Below are 19050 nucleotides of genomic sequence, written 5' to 3'. Positions count from 1 at the left end.
AGACTAACTGTATTAACCTTAGGGAAACACTAATGCGATGGAAAGACTACACTACCCTTACAATGAATAACTCATTTCAAACACCCCCTGAAATCAGGATCGTAAGTTTGCCGAGGATAAAGCAAAATCGAGCAATAGTGTGAGTCTCTTCGTGAAGAAGTTAGCCAACTGAAGCGAGGACGGAGATGGTGGCAAACGAAGTGTCAAACAATCTCAATATGTTTGGTATGCTGATGGAAGATGGAATTATGGGCAATCTGAATAACAGTCTTGTTACCACAATAAAGAGGTGTGGGACGGAAGGAGAGAACTTGGGATGCTATTCAATAGGAGCATTAACTACCTTGTCATCAATGAGATGAACATGATGAAGAATATCAGTAGCATATTTGGTCTACGACGATATCACCTTTAGGGGATGAATTGTGAAGTAGTCTAGTGTTTTTTGGTTTATTTTTATTTATCATTTATATTTAAGGGTAGTTTAGTCCTTTCATACTATTAGGGTTTGTCTACGGTTATTACGGTAAGCCTATATTACCCCATTAATAGTCTTGTAACATACTTAACTTTTGCAATAGAATATTCGGCGATTGTCTTTCTTGTAAAGTATCATGGTATCAGAGCTGGTTCACGCCGCTACCGGATTAGCACCGTAGTGTGGGTATATGGAGCTCCTCCACCCCTAAGAGGCCATGAGAGGCTCCTCCATCCACTAAACTACTAAGGCTCCTCCATCCATTAAACTACTAAGGCGTTACTTAGTGCCGAGCCTGGCATTTGGGTTTCCCTTGCCCAACCTTATGTTTTGTTGCCCACCCCGCATACTTCTAAGTTGTACAAAAAAAAAAAAAAAAACATACAAGTATAAAAAAACTTCAAAATTACATGGTTCTTTTAGCTTGAATAACAAAAAAAAATCAATATCAAAATGTAAAACCCCGGGTTATAGTGCTTTATGAGTAGCACGATCCGATTCAAAGAAAACAATTTTTTCTTCCATTTTTTGAAGCAAAATTTTCAATTGAGTCATCGTACTTCACTTATCCAAGAACTCGAGCCCGTTCCGCTAGCTTTTGATTTTTTAGCTTTTCGGGCTTTTTAGTTGATATATGTGAGAAGAATGACCTATTTGAAAAAGTGTAACAAGTTAAAAAAGCCCCAAATACCCAAAAATGCTCTTTGTAGAACGACACCTCATTTTTAATTGAAATCATAGCCAATCTCTTTAATCTCTCTTGCGATACGGTAGTTCGAAGGTAAAAATAAAATCATGTTAGCTCGCTCGATTTATTTTAACTATGACTTTTTTTAATAAAATGTAAGAACATATTACTATACATTACTGTTGTGTCTGTTAAATCGAAAATTTTCAACAAAGTAATTTGATTTTCGAAATATTGTGGGATTGGGTGGGAAACAAAAACAGGTAAAACAAAAGTGAAAATAAAGGAAAAAGGGAAATATTGTGGGATTGGGTGGAAAACAAAAACAGGTAAAACAAAAGTGAAAATAAAGGAAAAAGGGCATTACCACGCATGGAAATTGAACACGACTCCTCTTGGATGTATAGATCTTGCATTGACCACAATGCCAAAGAAGCAATTTACACTACGATGGGAAACTTTTTTATATTTATATCAAACTTAATTTTTTGTTTTTTTGTTGCCCAGCCCGGGGGTTGCCCAAGCCAAGGGCTTGTGGGCCTTACCCCGGGGCCGGCCCTGGTGTCACTTTAACTCCAAGGCTCACATGTCACATATGGAGGTGAGCTTACCCAACGAGCTATGTTGCCTGCCTCTAAAGCTCCACACTCATGGCGACTCTGCACAACACCCTAGGCTGGAAGCAGGGCCTAAGTACCTACTCGGGACCTAAGGAGGAATGTGGATTGGAGGCTAGAGTGAAGGGATTGTCAAGGCCCAGCTCACCTCCGAGGCGAGCTCCACTTGACCGGTCATAGAGAGAGAGGGGTTCGCCAACGTCATCTGACGTGTGAAGATCGCCAACGCCACCCGACGTATGAAGATCTCTGCGTATCCCATCTGACATGCTGATACATAGGATGTATCAGCCTGTATCATACCTACTGTCTGGTATGACACAGGCCTCCATATATCACAACTGTCTCTGGGATATCCTTGCAGCAGAACTTCAGCTCTGATATAACAACCAAAGGGGAATGTGGTACTCTGCTAGCATTAATGCCTCATTAATGCTGAGAGTGACCTTCCTTCCCCTCCAAGATTCTCTAGCTCCTAAATAAAGAGGAGTCAACTCTCAATAAAGGCAAGCATTCAATACACACCTACCAGACCTACTCTCCACTGCCATCCCTCTCTCTCTCTAAGGCTGCCCCGAGCGCTCTCCTCCTCCACCTCCGGTGGTCCTAAGTCACTGTAGTAACCACTATACTCCCAGAGGGCAACCTCAGGTACTCTTCCCACTCCTACATTCCACATTATCCCCCCTGTGTGCACATACTCATGTCTCGAGTGAGTGTGTGCATACATGTAGCAACCGTGAATAGCTCGTGCAACTTCTTCTCCCTTCCGCACAGCATTCTCTCTCTCATTCTCTCTCCCATAAAGTATCAGTGATTGTTGTTTCCTCTTCTCGAACAACTGTTATTGACAACCCAGTTACCGGCGACCCTCGCCGACCTTCGACGAACTTTCTCCGACCACGGGCGACCTCCGACGAGCCTTCTCCGGCCTTCGGTTGACGTTCCCGACCTCAGACGAACCCTCTTTGGTGTCTCGGTTACTGTACTGTGAATCAGATCTGTCATGTCCGGCGACTCTCAAGGCGCTTTTCAACCCTCGTCGGTGACTCTCAATGCTCGGTTCTCTTTGGTGACACTGGTCTTATCCTACATTTCATTTTGCATTTGTTGGCTGCACTAGTTCTACATCGGTATTCTGTATCTATTTGTTTCTATTTACTGTTTTGGATTTATCTCAGATTTTTTCTTTGCTCTTCATCATGGTTGAGCATAAAAATCAGGCTATTAGTGTTCGTTTGACTGGTAGCAACTATTCTTATTGGTCACATGTAATGAAAATTTTTGTTGTCGACAAGGACTAGGAGATGTGGGGACATGTAGATGGTACTACAAGACCACCTACCGATCCAAAAGATGAAGGGTATGCCACTGCATTATTGAAATGGAATATAGAAAATGTGCAAATTCTTACTTGGTTTCACAACTCCGTAGAACCAAGCATTGGTATGAATTTTTCGAAATATGTCACATCCAAGAAAGTGTGGGACTCTTTGAAGTCTATGTATCTTGAATCGAACTTTGTTAATGGTATGAGCTTGAAATGTCTGTTGGAGTTTGTCCCACACTAGTTAATTATCTCCTCCAAAACTAACGAGTATATATGAGCCTTGGTGGCCTCTCCACTCATTGCCAATTGGTTTGAGTTGGATATAATGTTTCCACATGGTATAATAGCTAGGGTTTCGGAGATTTATTCCCCTTGTTTGTACCATAAGTGCACTGTTGTTTGTGGTGATCCAAGTATTATGGATCGTTTGTTTACCTCTTCACGTGCATGTCGGGGGTCACACGGGGGGGGGGGGGGGGGGGGGTGGGGGTTGTCTCTCATGTTGGTTAATTATCTCTTCCAAAACTAGTATATGAGCCTAGGTGGCCTCTCCACTCATTGCCAATTGGTTTTGAGTTGAATATGAAGTTTCCACGACGTCTATCCGGAATGCCACTTAAAGAGATAAAACGGTCATGAATTTTATAATAAAGTGACTACTTATTGGGATCAGTTAGGTCTTATGGAACCATTAGATTTGCAGTCACTTGCTATTTATGTGCAGTATCGTGGGGAGAATTGTGCAATTTCTCATGGCCCTTCGGACTCGGTTTGAGCCTCTTCGTGGGGCTATCTTACATAGGTCTCCCTTACCTAAAGTGGATGGTGCTGTTCATGAACTTATTGCATAGGAAACCAGGTTCAAAGTTTCCAATGTTGCCCCTCCTGGTCAGTCTATTTTTGACACTCCAACTGCTCCATCTGGTCAACATTTGGCACCTCTCTTCCCCACCCCAGCTTCGCATCTGATACAGGTTACAGGCAAGCCTAAACCTCAGGTTGCCATGGATGAGTGCAGTTTTTGCCGTTAGAAGTGACATTGGAAGAATGCATGCCCTAAGCTTTTGCAGCCAAAAGAATGTAATTCTCCTCATTCAACTACATCATCATCTTCTCGGTCACAACCACAGGTTCCTCGACCTCCAGCAGCCTTTGCAGCTCCTTTCGCTGGCGTAGTCCCTCCTTCTCCCTTATTTGATCAGTTTCAGCAGTTTCAGGCATTTTTAGCTACCCAAGGGAATTCACAGCCTTCTGCTATGACCACTACCTTGCCAGGTTTGCACCGTGCGTCACATGGATTTTTTTTCCCGGTTGTTCCCATCATGTGACTCCTGATTTGTCGTTACTTTGTAATTCTATCTCCCCTGTCCCTCCCATTAGTATGGCTACCGCAAATGGATCTCATATGCATGTTGTGTCTGTTGCTTCTTTCTTTCCTGCTGCTTCTTCTTCATTGTCACTCCCTAATGTCTTCTATGTGCCTCATTTGTCTTTAAGCCTTTTGATAAATCAATCGTCTGATTCCGGTTTTGACGTCTTGTTCTCCTCCTTTGGTTGTTTTGTGCAAGATCAGGTGTCCAAGAAGCAGATTGGGACCGGCCGTAGGGTTCTGTGCTGGAGAGCTTGCATGTTCCTATGGAGTCTACTTCCACTGCATTGTCATCTTTTAGTTTGGATGAAAAATCCTCTTCTTTTTTATCTTTGCTATTCTAAATTAGGACATTTGTCTAGTGAGCAATTGAAACTTCTAGTTTAGTCTGGTCTCTTAGGTAACATTTCTATTAGTGACATTTCTGAGTGCAGTGGTTGTAAGTTCGCAAAGATGTCTGCTTTACTGTTTAATAAAAGTACTTTTTCCACTTCTCCTTTCCAAGTTGTTTGCACAGATTTGTGGGGGCCTTGCAACAAAGGGTGGTTCTATGTATTATGTCTCCTTTGTAGATGATTACAGTTGGTATACATGAGTTTATTAGCTTACACATAAATCTGATTTTTATCAAGTCTATCGCACTCTTCATACGATGATTCAAACTCAGTTTTCTACCATGATTAAAATCCTTCGTTCTGACTTGGGTGGGGGGGGGGAGTACTCTCTTAGAGAGTTTAAATATTTTTAGTGCAGAACGAAAGCATTGCCATCTCCTGCTAGGTCTCTTCTTATTTCTTCTTTTGTTTCGTTATACTTTGGGGAGAAGCTGTCCTCACTACGGCTTATCTCTTGAATTGGATGCCTACCTCGTACTTGTTCTTACAAGCGTCTCTATGGCTAAGGTCCCAACTACTCCCTTCTTCGTGTTTAGCTCTACTTGTTTTGTCCTTCTTAAGAAGGATCGCACTTAACACAGTGCTCGATGTGTCCTTTGAGTCCTATGTGTTTTCTTGGGGTTTGGTATCAATAAAGCTATCGTTGTTATGACCCTGTGACAAAGAAACAATATGTGTCGAGGCATGTTACCTTTCTTGAGCGTCTGCCCCATATCTCCCTTCCTCCTAGAAGTGCTCCTATAGCTAAGGAAGACTTGGTTCATATTGACCCATTTCCTTCTGAGGTACCTTCAGAGTACATTTCTACTATCAAAGTATCCCATCTTCCAGTGGTGTCTTTTGCTCCCTCTCGATCTACTCTTCTTCTACCCTTTCCGCACGCATACTCTCGTCGCAGTGTAGTGTAATGACCCGCTCCAGCTGACCTACTTACCCTTTGCCTAATCACGTGGCTCCAAAGGTTAACCCCGGTTATACAGTAGCTCCTCGCCTTTCATTTTATAATACCTTTAACTTCCCATTTTCCCCAATGTGGGACTTTTCTTCCTTGTGGGTTCTCACAATCTCCCCCACTTAGGATCACAAGGTCCTCGTTGCGCCCAATAGTCCATCACTTCCACCCACCAAGCAATGTGAGATAAGTACCCACTTAAGCACGTTAAGCTCCTCAATCTCATCTCATGTGGGACCCGCCCAAGCACGACAAGCATCTTAAGCTCCTCACTTGTCGAGCCCACCTAAGCATGTCTCCTTGCGGGACTTGCCCCACACTTCCGGTTGGTGCAAGCTCGAACCTGCTTACCCTTTGCCTAACCACGTGGCTCAAAAGGTTAACCTCGGGTTATACAGTAGCTTGTCGCGTTTCATTATATAATAATACCTTTAACTTTCCATTTTCCCCGATGTGGGACTTTTCTTGCTAGTGGATTCTCACATGCAGTCTGCCCGACTCCGCCTCCTAGCTCTACTGATCATCCCGCTGCCTCTTTGGATTCTGGTCCATCTGAACCTCGGTGTCCTATTCGTGAACGTCATCCACCGGTAAGACTTAGCTTTACTAATACTTGTTTCTCATTGACCTACCGCTCCTCTTTCATATCCATACGTATGTTTAACCCAGGTCATATAAAGAAGTTTGTAATGATCCCAAATGAGTTCATGCTATGAATGATGAACTTATTGCTCTTGCTAACACTCAAACTTCCGGACGGTAAAAATATCATTGGCTGCAAGTGGGTTTGTAAAGTCAAAACTCATTCTGATGGTTCTTTAGAGCGGTATAAAGCCCGGCTCGTTGCAAAGGGTTTTGCTCAAGAAAATGGGATTGATTATGAGGAGACTTTTGCTCTTGTCGCTAAGATGACCATAGTTCGCACCTTGATCTCTGTTGCTGCTGTGCGTCAGTGGCCTCTATTTCAATTGGATGTCAAGAATGCCTTTCTTAATGTTTATCTATCTGAAGAAGTACATATGCGCTCTCTTTCGGGCCTTTCTCACTCTCTGGTCTTGTTTGTCGTGTCTGCTGTGCTCTTTATGGTCTGAAGCAGTCTCCCTGTACTTGGTATGCCCGGTTTCATTCCGTTGCGCTGCAGATTGGTTTTCAGCCTAGCGCTCACGAATCTGCCCTTTTTATTCGTCAGACTTCTGTAGGGATAGTTCTTCTTTAAATATATGTGGATGACATGGTTATTACGGGCTCTGATTCTGCCGCTATTATTGAGGTTAAGTCTCATCTATTTCACGAATTTGAAATGAAGGATTTGGTTCATCTTTGCTGTTTTCTTGGTATAGAGGTGGCTTCCTCTCCAAGGGTTACTTGTTATTGCAGACCAAATATGTCACTGATATTCTTCAATGTGCTAATGTCACTGATGCTAAGGTTGTTGATACTCCTCTTGAATTGCATGCGAACTTCAATCCTTCTGATGGTGTTACTTTGGATGATCCTACACAGTATCGCGAGTTGGTTGTTTGGTTTATCTTACGGTGATTCGCCCAGATATCGCTTATGCAGTTCATATTATTAGCCAGTTTGTGTCTACTCCTCGGTCTATCCATTGGGCTGCCTTCCTTTGTATTTTTCTCTATGTTCGTTGTACTAACTATTAGTGTTTATTGCTCTCTTCCACCTCCAGTTTGACTCTTCGGGCATATGCTGATTGGGCTGGTGATGTTTCTAATAGGAAGTCCACATCGGGTTTCTGTGTTTTTCTTGGTGATTCACTTGTCTCCTAGAAAAGCGAGAAACAATTTGTTATTGCTTGATCTACTGCTGAAGCTGAATACCATGCTATGGCTAGTTTGGCTCCTGCTACCGCAGAAATAGTTTGGCTCCGTTGACTTTTGTCTGATATGAGTGTTTCTCTTGAGTCCTCCACGCCTTGTTATTGTGACAATAAGGCCATCCAGATTGCACACAATTCTGTCTTTCATGAGCGTACTAAGCATATCGATATTGATTGTCATTTTATTTGTCAGCATCTTCAATCAAGCAGTATTGACTTGGTGTTTGTTCCATCCCCTCTGCAGTTGGCTGATTTTCTTACCAAGATGCACACTACTGCTCGTTTCTGCTTTCTACTTGGCAAACTCACAATGCTCTTTGTGCTTACCCTGAGTTTGGGGGGGGGGGGGGGCGGGATTAGTCTGGTGTTTTTTTTGTTTATTGTTATTTATCATTTATATTTAAGGGTAGTTTAATCCTTTTGTACTATTAGGGTTTGTCTAAGCTTATTAGGGTTTAGCCTATATAACCCCATTATTAGTCTTGTAACATACTTAACTTTTGGAATAGAAAATATTCGGTGATTGTCTTTCCTGTAAAGTATCTTGAAGCCCCATCAATACCTACAAAAATAACGAAGATGACCTAAATCCTCTCATTTCTAATTCGTGAAAGAGATGTGATTTCACCTCATTGATGGCAGCAGAATCAGATCCCCTATTATCATGCCATCCACATATAACAAGTGAAGAAAGTCTGGCGAATAAAAAGAGCAATTTGTTGAGCAACGGAATAAGACCGCTCATACTAAGCGTGAGGAGATTGTTTAAGAATTAAGACTACGGAGAACATGATGGAGATGATGAACAAGACGAAAAGGGTGAGAAAGGCCCAAAGGAGGGCATATATACATAAAGTCTGGAAGTTCAGAGGGTTTGGAGTTGTGAACTTAGCACAAATCTGCTTCAAAAATAGTTATGAGTGATGCTATGGAGGTGGCTGGAGTCTGCAGGGCGAGTGTTGCCGGGGTGGATAGGAAGTCTGGCGATGTCTATCGGACGTTGGATGCTAGCTGGGAGTGGACTGGGGTGTAGTTCTGAATGTATTAGAGGATCGAGAATTGCAGACGAAGCACAGATCTGCTTCAAACCCAGTTTCTGGATTTGCTGCTGCTCAGGCAAGTGTTGCCAGAGTCACTCGAGGAGGGAGAGACTCCCATAACAGTTAGGGAAAACAAAAGAATAATTGAAATGCAAAAGATTAAAGTAACGCAAAGATAGGCTAACCCTATTATACCTTAGGCAAAGCCTAATGTGATGGAAAGACTGCACTACCCTTCGAATAAAAAAGATAAAGAAAATATATAATAAGAGAGTGAGATAAATAATAAATTTCACAATTAGAGCTAGAGAAACTGGATTTAAGTGCCCAATTGGTTGTTTTTTTGATGTGCTCAAAGAGACAAGTGGTTGGAACTTATCTCAAAATCACCTTTTTATGTTCTCTTTTAACTTTGTTGTTACCTTGTGGATTTCCAGGAAATTCGGGGTTATTGTACTGCGCCAAATGAAGTAATTCTTGAAGAGTTGAGTCTTCCGGGTTTAGCTGAGCTTAAAGGTCGCTGGAATGGCAATCTTGATGCAAGTGGTGGAGGCAATGGGGACACAGTGGTAGATATCTTTGAAGTTCTTCATAATGCTGTATAAAGAGGGTTTAATGCATACGACTGTATAAATAACCCAACACTGAAATTTGAACACCTATAAACTCAGATCTCCACATCCCATAGTCAAGCAAAGCATTGTTTATTTGTGCAAAAAATGGTAGTAATAAATTAACTATGCTTTGACTTTTGATTCTCCTTACATCGTACATTGAAAGTTGAGGTAGTTGGCCATTATGGTCTTTGTTAGCTGATCCAGATGGACTTGTTTGTGTTTTTTTGCTCGGCCAGATGGACTTGTTGGTTACCCATTTCTTGATCTCATTGATGCAACATTTATGAAATTTTCTTGTTTATTTCTTTTCTTTGCCAAATTAAAATCAACTGTAAGGAGTGGTAATATTTTGTTAGAAAAAGGAAGAGTAGTAATATTGAATCTCCTTTAGTTGAAATCGTAATGTAAACGAAAAAACTTAATGAAATTCATGTTTAGAAGCAAAAGGGAATTTGATTTGTTCTGAACTTTTCCCGTTTGACGTGATATATTTTTGCAGGCGGAATTTGACTTTCATGGGGAAGACTGGGAGTGGGGGACCTACAAAACTCAGCGTCTTCTAGCAGTTGGTGCATACAGCAATGATGATGGTTTGCGCCTTGAGAAAATGTTTATTCAAAAGGACAATGCCACAGTTCATGCAGATGGAACCTTGTTGGGGCCAAAATCTAATTTGCATTTTGCTGTTTTGAATTTTCCTGTTAGTCTGGTCCCTACACTGGTTCAGGTTATTGAATCTTCCGCTGCTGATGCGATTCATTCTTTGCGGCAATTGTTGGCACCTATAAGAGGTATATTACACATGGAGGGGGATCTCAGAGGAAGTCTTGCTAAGCCAGAATGTGATGTGCAAGTAAGGCTCTTGGACGGTGCTATTGGTGGAATTGATCTTGGACGAGCTGAAGTTGTTGCTTCCCTAACCTCAACCAGCCGTTTTCTGTTTAATGCTAAATTTGAACCCATTATCCAGAGTGGTCATGTACACATTCAAGGAAGTATTCCATTAACTTTGGTCCAAACTAACATTTTGGAGGAAGAAAAAATCGAAAGGGAGAAAAATGAAGCAACTTGGATTCCTGGTTGGTCCAAGGAAAGGAGTCGAGGTTCAGCGGATGAAGTGACTGATAAAAAAGCAGCTAGAGATAGAAATGAAGAAGGTTGGGACACTCAATTGGCAGAAACTCTCAAAGGCTTAAACTGGAACATTTTGGATGCAGGTGAAGTTAGGGTTGATGCTGACATTAAAGATGGGGGCATGATGTTGTTAACTGCTTTATCTCCCTATGCCAATTGGCTTCAGGGCAATGCAGACATAACACTCCAGGTAGATCAAGTCAATATCGATTTTTTAATAGACATATTTGATAACTTGCAAAAAGAAAGTTACATTCTATTGCATAATGCATGAATACATATGATGAATCAATGAGTACAAGCGAAAACTAGATTAAATAGAAAAAGTCTAGGAAACCCGAATTAAAATTATGACTAAACTACCCTTAGGAATAATATAAAATAACAGCTAAATATATATTCAAACTCATGATGTGAGGCCAGAGAGCATCTAGAGTTTGCTCAGGAGCCGACCAACCGAAGGGAATAGGAGACGAAGGGAAGAGCAATGGTACTCAACTGAAGATGATGACGAACAAAATGACAGTCAATTTCAATATGCTTGGTGCACTCATGAAAAACCGAATTATGGGAAATTTGAATAGCACTCTTATTGTCACAATAAAGAGGTGTAGGGGGAAGAGAGAGTAACACCCATATACGATAAAAGCCAGTAAAGCCAAACAACTTCAGAGGTGGCGTGGGCCATAGCAGGATACTCAGCTTAGGTAGTAGATCGAGCAATAACAGGTTGCTTCTTGCTTTTCCATGAGATAAGAGAATCAGCCAGAAAAACACAGAAGCCAGAGGTAGGCTTTTGATTAGAGATATCACTTGCCTAATCAGCATATGCATAAGCCCGAAGTGTCAAGTCCGAAGAAGAAGAATTAAGTGTTGTCAAAGAAAGGAAAAAGTGTTTAGGGTTTTGATTAGCCCTAACACAAGGTCTTATTATTTATATTAAGTGATAACCTGATACAAGACTCATCTAGCCAATATGGGACAAGATTCATAATAACTACTCAATATTCTAACAGCCCCCCTCAAGTTGGAGAATAGATATCACAAAGTCCCAGCTTGTTAAAATCAAAAAAAATACCAATAGATATCACAAAAACTTCAAAGCAGGGGTCGGAATACCTGGACGTTCAAAAAACAAAGTTTCGAGGAGAGATGGAGGTCGCCGGTGGTCGGCGAGGGTCAGAATGGTGTCGCAGGAGGTTGGTGACTACTGTTGGTGGTTGGCGAGGGTCAGAATGGTGTTGCCGGAGGTCGGCGACTACGGTTGGTGGTTTGCTGGTGGTTGGCGGTGGCTGTTGTTGCTGCTAACGTCGACAGGAGAGAGGGAGATTGTGTCAGAGAGAGGTTGTATCTGAGAGAGAGGGAGTGCAGATTCCGGCGGCTGCCAGTGGTAAGCAATAACCTGCTCTGATACCATAATAACATGCAAAGAGAAGGTTACGTTTTTTTGCATAATACGTAAATACATTAGATGAATACAATGAGTACAAGCTAAACTAGATTAAATAGAAAATAATTCAACCCTAATTAATATTATGACTAACCTACCCCTTAGGAATAGTATAAAATAACAGCTAAATATATATTCACAATATCATGCTCTAATGGATTTTAAAATGAAAAGAAGGGTGATATTGTTTCTTGTACAGCTGATTAGGTAATAGCATTACTGATGCAAGTACATCTGTCTTAAATAAATAGGTCAGAGGTACTGTTGAACAACCAGTGCTCGATGGATCAGCATCTTTTCACAGGGCAACTGTATCTTCACCAGTCCTCCGGAAACCTCTCACAAGCTTAGGTGGGACGGTTCATGTGAATTCAAATAGGTTGTGCATCGTTTTGCTGGAGAGTAGGGTAAGCAGAAGAGGGAAGCTGTCAGTAAAAGGAAACCTTCCTCTCAGGACTAGTGAAGCATCTCTTGGTGATAAAATTGACTTGAAATGTGAAGTCTTTGAAGTTCGGGCAAAGAATATTTTAAGGTGTCTTTTTCATCTTTCTGAACTTTACTTTTTAAGTGAAATAGGGTGATGCATGTCTTTTTATAAGCTTTTCTTTGCTTTTGATTGTACAGTTCGGATTGTTCAAAAAAAGAAAGAAACCTCTACATTTGGGTTCTTATTTTACCCATGTTCTCCAAAATAAAAAACTTTGCTGTTGCCTGTGATAAGGTTGTCTCTTGAATCATAATTGAAAATTGTACACTGTATAACTTCTATCTTCCATTCCTTTTTGCATTTAGTTATTGTGGATGGAAAACTAACACTTCTTAGAATCACAGTGGTCAAGTTGATTCTCAGTTGCAAGTATCAGGTTCCATATTGCAACCCAACATTTCTGGCAAGATTAAATTGAGTCATGGAGAGGCATATTTACCGCATGATAAGGGTAGTGGAGCGGCTCCTTCAAATAAAACAGCATCCAACCCGTCAAAGATTTCAAGTGGTGGTTACAATCGGGTGGTAGCGTCAAAATATGTTTCAAGGTTTTTCAGTTTTAGGCCTGCTGCTTTGAGAGCCCCATTCCATGAACCTCCTGGTAAGTTGGCTGTGTAATGGGAACCTTTTAGTTCATAATTGGGCACATTGCTCCAAGAAAATTGGAATGTAGTTTTGATCCGTTTGATGTAAATTGTGGTTTGAATCTCCGTAAATATATTACCCAAAAAGCTCTTGGAGTGTTCCATGATGCGACTCAACTGGAGTTAAATGATAAGACTTGGATAGTTTGTCAAACACGACCTTTGTTTTTTTTTGACTATTTGAAAAGAACCTCTTACCCGTTGCAGGAACTGAAGCTTATTTCGATTTTGTTATTCTTTACTATTTCTAATTCCTTAAGTTACACAATCCCAGTAATAGCTAAATTTATAGAAGCTCTTAACTGTTGATGTTTAGTTAAAGGTTAATATTGTGGGGGTCGTGCTTCTACAAAAAGAATAGGTTAACTAACAAATAACTTATGAGGAGATTTGACTAATACTCCCTTCGTTCCTAATTGTTGGTCCACTATTCCATTTTTGGAATGTTCCAAAATGTGTGACCTTCTTGAAAAGTCAAAAAACGAAAGGTAATAAGTTTCTAAAACGATCCTTGTAAGTATCTATGTTGTATTCCAAATAAATTACAGTTGGGGGCACTAAAGGAAATGACACTTAGAAAATTGATTAAGTGTTACCACTCCATGTCTCCTTAAAAAGTTTGTGAAGTATCTTTTGGAAGTTTAGTGGTTGACTTTTGGTAGTATTTACAATACTTTGTGCCTTTCTTTGCTATTTATTTGGGTCACCTAGAATGTGTAAATTTTCAATTTGTTATTCATGTTTTCCTACATCTCTTGGTCTTTGATCCATTTGACCTTCCAACTATAAGCGAGCAACCACCTAAAAGGGAAAAAATTACACGACCCAAATGGAATGTCCTTGTATATAGAGAGGATGAGAGCATTTCTATTTTTTTCTTAATCTTTTTGAGGACATTTATTTGTTGGTTGTGCAATTGAGACATTACACGGTTGCGTTGAGTCGTGCACCACCCATAGACTTATTATACACGATCAACTCAACCGTAACCATAGACTTATTATACACGACTCAACTCAACCGTGTAATATCTCAATTACACAACCCAAAAAAAATTCTATGGGTGGTGTTCCTGTGGAATCCCTTAGTCGGTCGTCTGGTTCGGGTCTGGCCTGAGCACCTTCAGATCTAGTCCTGCAAGGCAGAGAATCACCGTTGGCACCTAACCGGCAGGTGATGATCGGGAAGCCACTCCAATGGTTAAGTCCTTGTTCGAGAAGGTGAAATACAGAACTCTTAGGTATGCTGGTGTGGATGCTGTCCGCGACTCTGCGAAGTACGGGGGTTGCATAACTGCGGTTCCAGTTGGTCTGAACCCGATCTGGAATGAAACGACTCGGATCAAACATTCAGGCAGTATAATCGGGGGCAGTCTGGTGCCTGCCTGTCATACCTGGTTTGGCCCAAGCGCTTAGCCTAGCCGGTGATCTGCTAGGCCCAAATGGAGCCTCCTGATTCGGCCCACTACAAAGTCTGTTCCTAATATAGTAGATCCAAATTTAGTCATCATTGTTTTTAACATCTAAATCTGTTTGGTAGGTGTCATTAATGAAGTGAACACAGAAGAATTTACGAACTTTCACACAAGTCCTTTTGGGGATCGAATTGGCCTCCTTGGTCGAAATCCATGGATGCATCTAGAATTTTTAGGTTACTACCCTCACTATTGCTCCCTATAGACAACTATTGAGAGCAACATATGCTGTTCTCCATGGTAATTAGAACAGACTACAACAGCAAATTTTAAAAAGCTCTAACTTAGGTTATTCGCTGTGCACTTGTTGGTTGAATTACACCTGATATGTTTTGGTCTGTTGTATGCCATGCCATTTGTGATTGGATGTTGTTTTGATACTCAATTTTGGTCTCCGATTCTCTGGTCAAGTTCTCAACCTATTATGTATTGTTTCCTGTCTAGTGTTGCAGTGTTTCCTGAAAATGTCTTCTGGACTTCCCTTGTCATTGATTCTTATCTTCCTTCTTCTTTTTTCCGTACTTGGGATAGACCTTCAGTAAAATAGTAATTATCTTTTTTTGATACAAGTAGTAGGTGGTTAAGCTGAAATTTATCGTGATATTGCACTAAACAGGGTCACTAGTCAAAGCATTCGTGTCCATGTAAAATATGCCTTCAAATTTTAATTACATTTTTGCAAGGTAGCTTACGAGTTGCCAAAGGGGCATGTTACTATTGTATACTTTAAGGTCACTTCTGTAAAGAACTTCAGCACTTAGAACGCAAATTCTTTATTATTTACAGGTAAACATGGTGAAGGTGAAAAGGAAATGGGGAAAGTAAATAGCAAGCCCAATGTGGATATCCGCCTTACTGACTTAATGCTTGTTCTTGGGCCAGAGTTGAGGATAGTTTACCCTTTGATTCTCAATTTTGCTGTTAGTGGAGAGCTTGAGTTAGATGGCATGGCTCATCCCAAATGGATAAGACCTAAAGGCGTTCTAACTTTTGAAAATGGTGATGTAAATCTTGTTGCAACTCAGGCAAGTCCGTTTTATTCTTATGTAACTCGAGTAGTTCGGTCTCTCAGTTGTATGGCGTGTTCTTTTCCTTTTTTTTATTATTATTTTATTTTTTATGTGTGTGTGTGTGTGTGTGTGTGTGTGTGTGTGTGTGTGTGTTTGCCCATTCTGGCATGGCATGCGATCCCTATGGATTATGCTCACAGTGATATTTCCAAATTCAGGTCAGGCTAAAGCGTGATCATCTGAATGTAGCAAAATTTGAACCTGATTATGGACTTGATCCAATGTTAGACTTGGCTCTTGTCGGATCAGAGTGGCAATTCAGGATTCAAGGTCGAGCTAGTAATTGGCAGGAAAAATTGGTTGTAACTTCGACACGTTCTGTGGAACAAGATGTCCTCTCACCTACTGAGGTAATGTTGTAGTTATGGTTGCTAATATCCTACTTTCTTCTATTATCACCAAGCAACAAACTAGATCTGAACTAGGCATGTTAATCCTGTCTCCGGTTGTTTAGTTCTAGGAGTCTTACATAATAGGGTAACAACTGTGACTTTCAATGTGACATGTATTACGTAGATATAACGAATGTTTATAGAATGTCTAATAAATGTTGTAATAAACATCTAGTTTAAATTCCAAAATAAACCCTCAACTATAACCCTTTTTCACTTTGCCTCCCGAAAATTTAAAACTCAACACGCCCTTTCAAGTTTATGTATCTCATTGCAGTCAAATGGAGTAAACAGAAGATAAAAATTTACTTTGTTGCCCTTCAATTATTGTCCCTTGCATTCACCTTGTTTCTTGCGCATGTCCATAATGAAATAACCTGTATCCGTAATGATCATGAAACAAAACCAAGCCCTTCAAATGTTGTCGCCAACCACGACATCGTCACCGGAGGAATTGTGGTGGTCGGCAAGAGTACAGTTACCAAGGAAGGCAAGACGGATTGGACGAGACGTGATTTCATCATCTCTCTCTCCCAATGTCATCACTGAAATCTATTCCCTCTCTCCACCCATTTGATCATCGAACCCAGGGGCGGCTGCACTATATCTCGAGAGGTTTCAAGCGTTCCCCTGGGTTCAAAAAATGCTCTGAAATTTGTATGTTTTCACGTATAATTTGATTTGTCTTCAATATTGTTGGCACTAAGTCATTCATATGTAGTCAAAGTTATTGTAAATTCACTTAAATTTGTGAGTAACTAGACAATATAGCTCAACAAAACAACCCAATATATTTTTAACCAAAATAAATCCATTTCCTCCAATAGAGCTTTGTATAAAAAAATATTCTCTACGTTTTTGTCACTGTTGAGCTAAAATCCTGGAGCCACCCTTGATCGAACCGCACCCCCTGATGCAGTAGGATTTAGGAGTATTGTTGTCATTTTTGTGTCTTTTGTGTGTGTAGGGTTTTGAGTCTATAAATAGGTGTCTTGTGCCCTCATTAGTTAGTTTTTTGATGTATTGATAAAAGAATATAGAGCTTTTGCTCCTTGTATCCCATTTTGGAATTTATCTCTCTTATGAATCTATTCCTTAATTTCGTTTGCATCATTTGGTGTCAGAGCTTCTAGCTAGATCCTAGCCCTCCATCTTGCCGGAGACTTCACCGGAAACTTAACCTTGCTGGAACCCTTAAACGGCGCTGGAAAACCTCGCCGGAGCCCCTAATCCACTCAAAATCCACAGATCTACCCAACCCAAGACTCTAAACATCGATTTCCCTTAAAATCCACAGATCGACAGTTTTTGGAGCTGTTATCCCTATTTCAGACAACCAAAATCATTTTCGAAGCTCAACCCATACATTTCTAGCCATTTCGGCCCTCAACAAGGTTCGATCTGCTTGTTTCAGACTCAACCCAGCCTGTTCCAGCCCCTTTCAGTGCTCGTTTTGCTGTTTCAACACTGTTCCGGCAGTCAAAACACTGATTCTTGCTCTGATTTGCCATTTTCAGACCTTGAATCTGTTATTCGAGCCTACCAAACACCATTACAGCCCTTGAAATACACTCGTAGAGGTTCGTCTAGGGTCGTACAAGTTTGATTTGGTCTGAAATGGACGAAACGAGGTCGGAGTAAGGTTCAAAGGAGTGATTCAGGGTTCGAAACTTGCTCTACAATACTTGAATCAAAGCGTTGTGCTTCAAATCAAGATTTGGGGTCTTCGATTGCCATTTTCGGAGCTTGATTGGTGATTTTTGAGCTCGACCTAGTGTTTCCAGCCTTGAAATTTCGATTCCAGGTTCGATTTGCTTTGGGTTTATCTTGTTTGCTTCGATTTGTTGCGGTTTGTTGTGGTCTATTGCTACTGGGTTTGATTTTGCTGAAGTTTTGGTGTATTTGTTGAGTTGACTGGGTTTGATACTGAGTTGGCTGGGATTGTGATTGAGTTGGCTGATTTTACCATTGTAATGACTCATACATTTAGAGATAGAGTTAAAGGAAGAAGGGAAGGTGGAGGTAGAGGATTTTTTGGTGAACAATGGTGAAGGATTGAATGTTATTCCACAATGTGGAAGGGAAAATGATTGCAATTCAAATGAAAATAGGAATGAGATTAAAGAGTTGAGTGAACAAGTTGCTACCTTGTATGATAAGTGCAACTAATGTTATTGAAAAGAGAAATTGCTACTTTAGAGAAAAAGTTGCAGCGTTTGTCTGTTTCATTTAAGAATGGTTACTATGATTCCAAGTCTTATGAAATCTCAAACCGGATGTGCCAGAGGGAGAGACGAGCCTCAACCCAAATGCATTTGAGAAGGACGAGGAGCAATTTTATTGTGATGAGTTCTCACATGATATTCCTATCTTTGATGAGCTCTCATGTGAAGAACTTGGAGCTGATTTTAAAGATGGTGGTTTCGAAGTCCTCCCCTTCTTTGATGAGTTCCCAAATGAGGAACTTGGAAATGATCTTGAAGGTGACTCCATATTGGAGATTAGAGAAGATCTTAAGGTTGAAAATGCCTACGAGGTTAGAAGTAATTTTGAAGATGATCTCGTCTTTAAGAGTGGTGAACCAGAAGATGTTCCCATCTATGACGAGTTTGAAGAAGAGTATTGTGTTGACAATGAAGAGGGAACGCTTGTTAATATGATCAAGGAAAGCTTCCTTATGACTTGGCAAGAAAGCAAGGAAGTGATAGAAGAAGTTTCTTATGCTTTGGCTGTGTCACCGAAGATGGATGAAGTCGTTTTAGATCATCCACCAATGGTTGGAGATTTTGGAGAGCCAAAACTTGATGATTGCTTTCATTATTTGCCTTCCAAGTTGCACATGGTGCAAGGGGTGATCAAATTGGTTCCTTTTCCTAGTACACTCCATTCGGTATTACCGAAAGAGGGAAAAGATGATTTAGGACAGCTTGTTGACCCTTTGGGTTGTCTTCAAGCAAGCAAGTTTTGAACATTGTGTGGTGACTTTTCAACATGCTAAGGGTGGATAGGTTTTGGCACGACTTAAGGGTGTTTATGATGAGGTACTACAAATATATTTTGATTCATAAGAGACATGGTA

General features: G+C 40.7%; 1 protein-coding gene across 3 annotated transcripts in view; it reads left to right on the top strand.

Annotated features, from left to right (window-relative positions):
• The window catches only part of LOC131334523 (protein TIC236, chloroplastic), a 69208-nt gene that overhangs the window by 41323 nt on the left and 8835 nt on the right, over positions 1–19050 (top strand). For 2 of the 3 annotated variants that reach the window (XM_058369568.1, XM_058369570.1), the window contains exons 18-23: positions 9141–9272; positions 9820–10644; positions 12156–12436; positions 12736–12992; positions 15296–15534; positions 15738–15929. In XM_058369568.1, coding sequence (XP_058225551.1) covers positions 9141–9272; positions 9820–10644; positions 12156–12436; positions 12736–12992; positions 15296–15534; positions 15738–15929 — 1926 coding nt within the window. Of the gene's footprint in view, positions 1–9140; positions 9273–9819; positions 10645–12155; positions 12437–12528; positions 12671–12735; positions 12993–15295; positions 15535–15737; positions 15930–19050 lie in introns of those variants that run through there. The other variant, XM_058369571.1, reaches the window with a different exon arrangement.

The sequence above is a fragment of the Rhododendron vialii genome, chromosome 7a, assembly GCF_030253575.1.
Source record: "Rhododendron vialii isolate Sample 1 chromosome 7a, ASM3025357v1".
Taxonomy (NCBI): Eukaryota; Viridiplantae; Streptophyta; class Magnoliopsida; order Ericales; family Ericaceae; genus Rhododendron; species Rhododendron vialii.
The sequence above is the reverse complement of the archived record's forward strand: the minus strand, read 5'-3'. Positions and strand labels throughout refer to the sequence as shown.